At 39.1% G+C, this 12196-nt stretch overlaps 1 protein-coding gene across 2 annotated transcripts in view; it reads right to left on the reverse strand.

Moving 5' to 3' along the window:
• Positions 1-12196, reverse strand: part of RANBP2 (RAN binding protein 2) — a 57729-nt gene that overhangs the window by 28234 nt on the left and 17299 nt on the right. For both annotated transcript variants that reach the window (XM_043468670.1, XM_043468671.1), the window contains exons 5-12: positions 9560-9790; positions 9089-9234; positions 7432-7624; positions 4643-4730; positions 2687-2896; positions 1021-1202; positions 760-935; positions 485-608 (exon numbers count right to left, since the gene is read on the reverse strand). In XM_043468670.1, coding sequence (XP_043324605.1) covers positions 485-608; positions 760-935; positions 1021-1202; positions 2687-2896; positions 4643-4730; positions 7432-7624; positions 9089-9234; positions 9560-9790 — 1350 coding nt within the window. The remainder of the gene's footprint in view (positions 1-484; positions 609-759; positions 936-1020; positions 1203-2686; positions 2897-4642; positions 4731-7431; positions 7625-9088; positions 9235-9559; positions 9791-12196) is intronic.

The raw sequence follows: 12196 nt of genomic DNA on the forward strand, positions 1-12196 counted from the left end.
TCAAAAGTCATATGCTCACCTTTCCAAATTCTAAAATAACTAAGCACTTTACCACCAGCACTCATTCTAGACCCAATTTTGAAATACCTCCAATGACACTACCCAATCGGGCAGCCTCCTCTTTTTTCGTGAAGTTGCTATAGGTGCCACAGAACAGACCTCAAATATTGAGCAAGGTCTATAATGCCCTTACCTATAGAGCCTTGTGTCACCCAACCGCTAAAAAAATCTTCAGGTTGGTAACTGTAAGTAATACTAACAGCTAATACCTGGTAACATTTACTGTGCTAGGCAATATTCTTAAGCACATACATACAAACTATACTAACTACTTTGTGGCAAGACTGAGAAAATAAGATTTCACCTGACACAATATGAACACGCTGCTACTGTTTTTAAAACCAAAAAATTTTCAGTGTCAAGTATGTCATTTAAAAAAATTAAGGTAATGTTCTTACAAACTGCTCCACTTCAGTGAACTCACCGTTTTCTGAAGGCATTTTGCCCAGTGCACGAGCAGAGCAGGCTGAAGGCCAGTTTTTTCCTGGCCTCGTAGAGTGTTTATGTCACGCTGAACTAGAAGTCGCAATTTTGCTGAGGTCCCAGGTCTAAAAAAAGTTTTATTTAATGAAATTGGTTTATAAACATGCAGTTCAACACTTACACATATGTTAATCATCACATGGTAATTAAAACTTTACATGAGAATTAAATTAAGTCCCTGTGCAGTTAAAGGAATTTTTTTTTTTTACTACTTACACTGCTTTTCTGTGGATTAGATTACAAACTGCATCCCACCATGCTTTCTGTCTTTCTGTGCAAAGCTGTTTACACACAGGCAGTGGCAAGCACAGAGGCTGATAGAAGCTGCAGTGAGAATTAGACTTTTCCTTTAACTGTAAGTGGCTGGTATATATTACTCCAAGCAGAAATACCTATTTACCAAAAAAGAAAAAAAAAATCAATTTAGGGGAAAAAAAAAGTGTTCATGGTATTTAAGTTATTAAAATCTATGCTTACTTCAAGATCTAAAATACATATTGATTCAGGTGCATTTGTTTCAAGTCTTGAGGTTTCCTGGGGCAAATGATGAAAAAGCTGTTTTAGCCATTTTCGAACTGCAGGTAAGGTAGGTAATGAATTCCACTGTAAGCCAAGCCAGGTGAGGTGCTGAAGACTACCATTATGTGCCCGAATGGCACCTGAAAGAAAGCAAAAAAAAAAACAAAAAACAAAAAACTGGCTTGAGGTTTTGGAAATTTTTGTGTGCCATCAGTTTTGCCAACATAAACAACTGACTCATAGTAATATTAAATGTACCTTAATGTTATAACTCCTTTTCCATATCAGAGTACAGGGAAAATCTATAAGCAAAGTCTAGTGTTCTTAAGAAAAACAGTTTTGATGGAAAAAGTTCTTTTGAAGGAAAAAAAGAGCCTCACTAGAACTCAATAAAACAAAATCTACTGACAGAGGTCAAATAATGTTCATCGCAGCACTGTTTATAATAGCCAGGACATGGAAGCAACCTAGATGCCCATCAGCAGATGAATGGATAAGGAAGCTGTGGTACATATACACCATGGAATATTACTCAGCCGTTAAAAAGAATTCATTTGAATCAGTTCTAATGAGATGGATGAAACTGGAGCCCATTATACAGAGTGAAGTAAGCCAGAAAGATAAAGAACATTACAGCATACTAACACATATATATGGAATTTAGAAAGATGGTAACGATAACCCTATATGCAAAACAGAAAAAGAGACACAGAAGTACAGAACAGACTTTTGAACTCTGTGGGAGAAGGTGAGGGTGGGATGTTTAGAAAGAACAGCATGTATATTATCTATGGTGAAACAGATCACCAGCCCAGGTGGGATGCATGAGACAAGTGCTCGGGCCTGGTACACTGGGAAGACCCAGAGGAAATTGGGTGGAGAGGGATGTGGGAGGGGGGATCGGGATGGGGAATACGTGTAAATCTATGGCTGATTCATATCAATGTATGACAAAACCCACTGAAAAAAATAAATAAATAAATAAAGGAGAAATTGGGAGGGGGGAAAAAAAAAGAATAGCCATCCAATAATAAATCTTGAAAACAATAGATCTTCCTTTCGGTAAAGAAATATGAAAACAGTGGGATACCACTACATTAATAAATTAAGAAATTCAATATTAAAAAAGTTTATGGGCTTCCGAAAGCATAAAAGAGGAACAAGCTTTCTGGTAATACGGCAATTTGCAAGACAAACACGTCCATCAACTTTACCCCAGTAATTATGTTTTTAGGAACCTGTATAGAAAAAAAAATGAAATGGAGACACCTAAAAACTGTCATCAGTATTTTTAATGTAAGTGAAAAAACTGGAAACATCTTAGCTTCCAGACGGAAACTGGCAAGTACATTATAGCTACTTCATTAAAAAGATTGTATTAGCACCAAAATGATACTTGAGAGAATTCATGACACCAATCACATGTACAGAACTATTCAGAAGAAAAGCACATGCTACCACAACCACTACCAACACCTCATATTACCCTCCCCCCATAAACCTTGAAAGTAATTCACAAAAATATTAAGTCGTCATTTCTGGATAATTCCCCTGTTGCTATTATATATCTCCTGGTGTAAAAGGATTAAAATGCAAAGTCTTCCCTTAGAAAAATACCACTTACCAACATCATATCTAGCCAATTCATCAGGATCCGGTTCTTGTACATCAATGCTTCCAATATCATCATTACCAAGGAAAGAGCTATCCTTAGGTAACTGACGAGAAAACAGAGCGTCATACAAAGCTGACTGCCCACTCCTGTTGGCAAAGGATTCTACAACCTCTTTTAAAAAGTCTTGCTTGTCACGACTTAAGTTTAGCAGCATATGCCCTGAAAAACAAATTATTTCCATCATTTAAAAAACATAGATTAAAGTTACATTTCTCAACAGTTTCATTCACTTACCCTAAGGGGAAATAACATGACATTCTCAGAATGAACCCTCCAGCCCATCAACCACAGCTGGACCCAAAAGGGTGCTGATGTGAAAAATGAATAGACTACAGGTGTCAAAGCATCTGTGTCTATGTGCTAGAGTAAAAGGAAAGGAAAAAATGTGTGCGAAAAATCCCAAAAGGATTTCCATTTGGAAAAGTGTGGGATTCAAGTGGCCAAAGGAGAATAGGATCAAGCTCAAATTTTCTGTCCTGATAACCAAATTTCTAAATCTGGCTGGTCAGAATCATCCTTTAAAAGAGCTCAAAATCTTTCTGTTTAAGTTCTAGACTTCCAGTCCCAGAGATTATGATTCCACAGACTTGAACCTATTTTAAAAACACTCCTTGGATGAGGTTCTAGTTCACGTTCTAGTTCTAGTACACATGGATGTACCTTGAAAGCACTATGCTAAGTAAATGAAGACAGTGATCCAAAGACCATAGCATGTATGATTCAATATATGAAATGTCCAGCACAGAGAGAGATAAAAGAGACAGAGAACTGGCGGCTGCCCAGGACTAGTGGTTTGCAGGGAAATGGGGAGTGATTGCTAATGGGTACCAAGTTTCTTCATGAGGTAATGGAAATATCCTAAAAGCATAGTGATGATCACACAACTCTGTGAACATACTAAAAATACCACTAAACTGTACACTTAAAATAGGTGAATAATATCATTATGTGAATTTTACACAATCAGGCTGCTTGAAATAAAAAAAACAGAACTTTTTTTCTGTAATTCTGCTGGTCAGTCAGGTTTCATTACTATCAGACAATTATCTCTTCAAAAATTTGCAGAGACAAGCTCAGCAGGCCCAGATCAAAGACAGTACAACACAGTTCATTTTACAAACTGTGACCCTCTGCAAATGTAGAAGGGAGATCGAAGAAAAAACCAAAAGATCATTTCAAGGACTCAAAGTTTGTCTCCTATAAAGAAGTAAGCTGTGGGACAGAGGAGCCTTGACCAACAGTCTACCTACAGACCCCAGCTTACAGCTACTCGGATTTAAGATCATTTCCTAACTCTTAATGAAGGCCCTTCAACTTTACATCAAAACTGCCTCTTACAGAAACATTTCCCTACAGAGCCTTCAGTTCACTGTTTGACTCACTGGCTACATGAACACTTTCAAGTTTGTGCCTTAGGAAAGCCAGAGAGTGTAACAGACCTTTAGGATCCAACCCAAATAGTAAGAACTGGGAGTAAATCTACAAATTCCAACAGCCTAACAGTATGTGAATATACACCTTCTGTCTTTGTTTCTAAGTTGTCAGCTCCTGAAGAGAAAGATCCCTAATTTTCTCACCTTTTATCCCCAAAGGCTAGCAAACCAGTAACTGATTCTTAGTTCCAGAGGTGCTCTTAAAATGTTCTGGATGGAGATTCTAGCAGCTAGGTTAAGGATGGGTTAAAGAGTTTCTCCACCCAGAAGCAAACAATATTTGTTCCTTTTAAAGATTATACCATTTTTTATCATTCGTTCTCTCCTCCCATTCCCTAATTCAATATAGCAAGGAGAGAAAATTCTAACAAATTATCTCCTGGGCAGAGAGAAGACACTATCTAAGATGTGTTCAAAAAGGAAAAAGTTCTTTTTTCTTTTTAAAATAAAATCAGTTAAACGTTACCAGTACCTGATTGGCTCAGACGATCATAGGCCATCATTTCCAGTAGACTTTGTCCAGCTTCTCCTTTTATTAATTTAGTCTTTGGTCTTGGAACCTAATCATTTTAGAATCAAAAATCTTAATTTAGTGATACATTTCTAATAGTAAAATGTTCCTTTCTGTTACACTGTACTTTTCTTCAATAATGAATAAACAGTCAATGGTTAAAGAGAGTTGGGAATCCAACTGCAAAACACTGGGAACTGGGGAATTTAGATAATCTAAAAAAGATGCCTACAAAGAGCATGTATGAGAAATTACTTTCCACTAAGAACATGTTGGAGTTACAGCTGGGGAAACAAGAGCATCTGGTTGGAGACCTTTTCTACCCTGCACAGATAGACCAGGAGCAGCCTGGGAGATGACAGCTCTCCACCACCCAGCACTGGAACCCCCGACATGGAAACGCCATACCCTTCCAGAGTGCAGACCACCTGAGAGACCACCAGGGTAATGGGAACAACCTAGACAAGAAAAGGGCTCCAAGTCCTGTCCTATGAAGAAGAGATGGAAGAACTACAAGTAAACAGAATGGTGAGAAGATGACAGCTGCCTTTGAGTATTAAGAAAATTTATCTTGTAAAAGAAGGTAACACCAAAAGAAAAAGACCACCACCAATGGGTAGTGGCTTGAGAAATATTTTTACTCCATATAAGGAAGCACTAAGAACCAAATTATCCGAAAATAAAACAGGCTACCTTGAAAAGCTGCAAATGTCCATCACTGACATGTTGGGTCCCAGCCAATGAACACTTACCATCCTGAAAGTAACTACACAGACAGTGGGTGTAACGGCGTCAAATCTCTAGTGATTTTCTTACATTGGGAATGGCAGTATAATTTGGTACAACCTCTGTGAGACTGGAAATTTGGCAATAGCTCAAAATATTATAAATGCACAGATACGCATTGATCCTGCCATCTGTCACTCGAACTCATTTCACCCCCAAATTTTCACATGGGAAATGGCACAAGGTAGTCATTGCAGAATTATTTTGAAGTAGCATAGCAATATCTCGGTTTTAGGGCATCGGTTTAATGAAACCCAAACTATGGTACAGCTACAGAATGAACTAACATCCAAGCATCAGAATAAATAACAGTGCTGTACTCAGGCTATGTTTTCTGTGCTCATACGGAAATATTGGAATTCAAAACTCAAAGTGGAGTTTCTACTGAATGGGTATCACTGTCACACCATTGTCAAGCCACTGTTGTAAGTCAGAGATCAACTGAACTCACTAGAACTACCGCAGTCCCTAATCAAGGGTCTGAAAACCCTACCATTCAATCAGCCTGCAGAATCAATCAGGAGGGAGATGTAGTTTTTACTATTTAAAAAGGTCAAAGTTCAATACAACAAACTAATAAATACAACAAAAAAGAAACAGACTTACAGACATAGAGAACAGAGACTAGTGGTTACTGTTGGGAGGAGGGGGATGGTATCAGAGTGAAGAGGTGACAACTACTGTGTATAAAATAAGCTACAAGGGTATAATATACAACACAGGGAATGCAGCCAATATTTTATAACTATAAACAGAGTATAATCTTTAAAAATCGTGAATCACTGTACTACATACCTGTAACCTATAAAATATTGTACATCAACAATACTTCAATTTTTAAAAGGCCAATGTTTACAGCAGTTGACTGTGTCAACATAAAAATACCCATTTAAAAAATTTAATACATTTCAATTTCCATTAAAGAGAGCGGCTACTTGATAATTCTATAAAAATATTAATCATAAGAACACTTTAGTGCTTGTACAGATTAGCAAACTTCATTAACTTCACTACTTTTCACCAATAAATTCCTTATGAACAAAATGCTTCTGCTGAGCTAACAGCAGCACTGTGGACTGCACCTTAACAGGTTTTAAAAGGCCCAAGTGATATGAACTACAAAGAGCAACATCCTCCAACAGTCATTTTACAGTGAAACCCTTTTTCTTTCTCTCAAGCAAACGATTATTCTTTAAAGCTAACAATTTCTACAAGCTAGGCATAATTCACTTTGTGGAAGACTCTTCATTTCTTTTCAGTTCAGAAATGATGCAAGCTCACGAAAGCAAACATTAAAACTGCAAAAATGGATGAGGGGAGGGCAAGAGCCCTCATGTCATTATCTAAAAACATCTAAAACATCTCATTATCTAAAGACAAAGGTTCACATTCTGGCACATTCTCTTCATGTCACTTTCTATGCATAAAGTTGTTTCATGTTTCCGAGGATGAATAAGTATGCAGCCGTGTAGTAAATATACTGTTAATGTTGTATATATATTAAAAATTAAGTTTCCAATTAACATGTTAAAAGTTACGGTAAACAGCCTTCTATAATAGCTTATGCAACTGTGCCCCAAAACTAACTTACTGATTAGATTTTCATCCAAGTTATGTATCTTGTATCTATGTATCTTTTTGAATGATGTTTTATCTATACTTGAGACTATTTCCTTACAGGTTCCCAGAAATGGTACAGTAAAAAGATCAAATTCTTCAAAATGATCTTCCAAACAGTCAAAGCAATGCCAACTGCCACCGGCAATGCTTCAGTGTACCTGTTTCACCCGCCTCACTAGTACCGTATATTAAGAAATCTTGTTATTCTTTTCCCCATCAAAGTATTTCATTTTAACTTTGTACATACTTCTTCCCATTTTCACCACATACCAGGACATACCCCATGTGAAGTACAATCAAGTTTTACTGAAAGGTCAAGGGCATGCCAGACAGGGAGCGATTACCTGGAAGGCTATGAGATAGCAGAGCGCAGCCAGCTCCGAGAGCGCGCGCCACTGCACGTCACTGTGTTGGCCCATCTTTAGCAGCAGCGACCCAGCATGCATGTAGAAATGTCCTCTCACTTCCAGGAACGTAGCTGAGAGATCCTCGTTTCCACCTGCACAAAACTTCACAGACTGAAGAGCGCTATCGAAACTGGAATATTAAAGTATTAAAACAGGTGTTAAACTACTGCATTGTGAATAATTCCGTGTCATTATTTAATTCTAAATAAAATTGAGAAAGGAATTTACTTCAAGCATCACCTTCCACACCTAACTCCCAACAATCCATTCTGTTTTATGAATTATGAATCTTTGAGTGCTTCGTGTTATTCGACATACTTCCTATATTTCAAGCTTAACCTCCAAAATGTCTTATTCCAAAACATCTTCTCCATCATATAGTTTCATTATTTAATTCAAAGTTGAAATTTCTCAAAATAAACATGCCATTTCACATTATAAGTAAACAACTAAGACACATGCATTATTAATACAAAAACTGCTTTTACTATATGTTTAACTACAGAGTTAAGTTAATTATAATTCTGTTATTTGTAATCTACATACTAATCAGTACTTTTTAATCCTAATGGTCCTCAGAATCTTCATTTTCTAAGAAAATCAAAAGCAAACACTTAATAGAAATGTGAACAATGATTTTGAAGTAGATTATAATAAGAAATCTGAGCAACAGATTATTTCTTCTAGCCTGTGAATTTCTGGAACTTGAAGAAGGTGTCAAGACTCCTAAAAGGGGTATGTGTAGTAGTAGTATCATAGCACTAAGAAATCATCTTTCTCACCACTTTCTCATGGGACCAAAAGTTTTTAAGTATATAACCATGTCCACTTCCCCCTAATCCTAAATATTTTCTAAAATCATCAGAAGTTTGATTGAGTCTTTTTGGCTACTCCCTCATACTACCCATATGAAGACACCAAGTACTTCCTCAAGAAAACGACTTACTCTCCTACACCCCAGTGAAAAGAACTCCCTGCCGTGTCAGATGGGGGAGGAACCATTACTTTTCAGAATGAGAGTGTGCACCACGGAGCAGCAACCTTGTCCATCACGGACCCCATGCTGATGTGGCTCTGAGGGCACAGCAGCTCTGCCACAGGGCTCGCCTCCACCGCTGCAGTGCGTGAGCACACAGCTGACATAGCAGGAGGACGGCTGTGTCAGGGGAGCCCCACTCACAAGCAGGCGGTGAGCCTGGCTTAGCCTACGAGCTCTAAATTGACATACAAATCCAAGTGACATGTCTGTTCAATGGAATTTATTTTAATCAAGTGGAGACACTGGTCCTCAGAATTATGGAAGAGCAACAAGGATGTGCATTTTCAGGCTCAACTCTTTACTAAGCGTGCCAAAACTAGACGCTTAATTACAAGAGTAACTTAACAAAGAACAGTAATAGAGTTCTCTAAGAATCAGAGTGTCACAAAACCAATTATAATACTGCCCCCAAAGAGGGTTCCTTCTAAGTAGTTCACCATGTTATTAAGTATTACCTCTGGACATTACAGAAAAAATAATGACATTAAGTTGTTTAGACGAATGAACACAGACATCTGTAATTTACACTGAAGTGCTCTCTCTAGGTCGGCCTACCTCTCCAGTAATTCTCTGCTCTCCTGCGCATCTCTCATGGACAGCGTGAGAACCATCAGGTTAGCATAGGCTATAAGTAAGTCCTGACTGGTTGTTCGCCAGTTATTTTTATCAGACTCCAAACACTGTGAAGATTCCAGGTATTCCTGTAGTGCAAAAAGAACTCTAAGTTACAAAACTGTATCATGTGTTACAAAACTCAAGTGTTTTAGGACTACAAACCCCTTTGCCCATTCACAGGCTGAAAACCCATGTTGGTTTTAGATCAGCCTACAAAAACACCAAAAAATACACAAACGTATTTCTCATATTTATCTCTTGAATCCGCTCATTGTAAATTGAAATCATGCTGGTAAAATCAGCTCATTTCACAGCTGCTACACATAAACGAAAGAGACTTAGGTCATGGAGGGCAGTGGTTAAATACAAAGGGATATATGGTAATTGTGAGACCCAACAGCCCTTACCTACCTTAAGGGTCTGTACCACACAGGAATTCCACTCTAAACTTGAGCGCAGGGCTGTGTTCCTCTCAGCCTGGTGGCAGTGGGCCACAGCATCCCTCAGCCTGCTGTTGGAGCGATACAGCTCCACCAGTCGGATGTTCACATGTACATCATCAGGCCTTGCATAAAGTTCTGACTGAATCAAGTCGAAAAGTTTATTCCATCCATCTTCACCTTTACAATCTAAAAGCTGTTCCTATTTATAAAGAACCATTAATCAGAGAATCATCTGTGCAATTTTAAAAACATCATGGCTCCTATGAGTACCATCCCACTGTGTCTGGCTTTAGTCAATTCCCACCCTATATACCTCATTAGCGCCGTTAGTCACTTCCAGAAGCTAAACCTCCAGAAAATACATGGAGAGAAACATCTGGGACTACAGAGCAGCAGGAGGGCCTGGACTCAGCTCAGAACATCCTTGCATGCCCCTGTCATGACCAGAAGGGACCCTTGCACCCACGTGTCCTCACCCTCCATGTGCTCTGGATCTCAAGGCTGCTCAGTCCCCGCTCCCACTTCCCCACTGTGGAGCTCCTACTGTGCCACCATCTCCTTGGTCGTCACCTTTCCCTTACTGAACGACAGTGCCATTCCAAGACAGCTGCCATCACTTATCCACTAGTCCACGTACAGGTGGAGGAGGTGGTGACCGACTCACTCCCAGCATCATCGCCTGATCATGCCCCTCCTCCCCCAAAACTGTTTATAACATTTTACTAAAGGATGTGCTACCTGGTCACGCCTCCCACTCCTCCTTATCAGCACCTGGAATAGAACTACCCTCGTTCATCCTTAAGATACATCACTACAAGCAGCACAAGACACAGGAGAGCCTGGCCACTCTGTTGTTTCACAGCTTCACCTTCACCACTCCACACCAGCCTCAGCCATCCATGTGGCAAAATCCATACTCTGAACAAACCACTCAGACCACAGCAACCCTCTCATTCTCTCACTGCCCTGGGGCTAGCACAGCCTCACTGCTGCATCTTCTGTCTCTACTGCATGAAAAGGTCCTTTTAATTTTCCATAAAACACACACATACACTTTCCTTCCCTGTCAAGCTAAAACACCAGAGTCTTGCATCCAATGACTCCCTACTTACAGATAGAGCCCTCAGTTATGTCTCTCTGCCCCTCCCTGGAAGCCCCCATCTGGGCAGTCTCCACCCCAGTGCACTAACAGATGAGCATGTGAAGGGCATCTGGAAGCATGGGGAATTACAACCAGGCCAACTGATTCACCTTTATAATCTTAAACCATCAGACTGGCAATGCCTAGAAAAAAGTCCTAGTTTACTTCTAAAGACTCATTTTCTCCACTCCCTGAAGAGTTCACTTCATACTCCTCTTTCCTCTGACCCTCTCTTTAGGATCTCCGCTCATCCTCCACAGAGAAAGTGGAAGCCACGGCCTGTAAGCTTCACTTCCCCTTCCTGCACTCACCTCCTGCCCACCGCCCAGTGGTGCTGTCATCAATCTCCTCCTGGACCAGTTCCATAAATTTACACCTGGTCTATAACTTCAAAGAAGCCCTAGACATCAATTACATGTTTAAAATTAGGTAAAAGACCAGCACCATTTCAGATGTTTTTCAAAAACTTTACTCTCAAACCCAAAAGAAAGCCTTCCTATCAATGATATTTTTGTTCATTAAAGAAGTGCTAAAAAACTAATCTTAAGTAAGCCTCAACTTCTAGGAAAAACAGAAGTACTCTGCTTAATAGTTACAAATTTCATGGATTTCTAGGCCAAAAGTTCCAGGAAAAATATCTGACATAAGATTTATTAGTTTTAAACAACATTACTTTTAAAGTCATTAAAGAAAATCAGGATGCTTCACCAACAATTAAACTTTTGTTATACTGCAAGAAAACAATCCCCTCCCATTAGACACATGGTCTATAACACCACTGTCACCAAACGGAATGGACTCTTGTGGCCAACGAAGAAAGTCAGGACCAATGAAAAATTATATTTGAGGCATGAAACAAAGATACTAATAAGGGAAACAAATCTGCACTATGAAACAACATTTTTGATTAATACTTAAAACCCAGGTGCTTATCACAGGGAGAAAAAAAAAAATGTTACTAGTATTTAATCTCCAGGGCTTTTAAAGACACTTTTGATTTAAAAATCTGTACACAATTGTTTTACACCTGATATGTAATAGCTAAAAATTGGAAACACAGAATTTCCTCCCAAAGTAAATGGTTCAATGGTGGAACACACCTGTATGAGGACATACTACTCAGCAAAAAGCAAGGAACCTATCCTGATACACACAACTTGAAAGGTCTCAAGGGCACCATGCAGAATGAAGAGCCAACTGCAAAAGGTCACATGATGCCTGCTTCTATTCATATGACATTTTTTAGTTACAAATTATAAAGACAGAGAACAAATTACCAGTTGGCAGAAGCTAAGGATGATGGGAAGAAGAGGTGGATGTGATCACAGAAACGGAGGCATGAGAGACACCCCCATGGTGATGCAGTGCTGGATACGCATGTCTACACGTGACAGGTGGAACAAGGACTACACGGGTACTGCACCCATGCCAAACCCTGTGGTGACTGTTCAACAATCCCACCAA

This window comes from Cervus canadensis, chromosome 5 (assembly GCF_019320065.1).
Source record: "Cervus canadensis isolate Bull #8, Minnesota chromosome 5, ASM1932006v1, whole genome shotgun sequence".
Classification (NCBI taxonomy): Eukaryota; Metazoa; Chordata; class Mammalia; order Artiodactyla; family Cervidae; genus Cervus; species Cervus canadensis.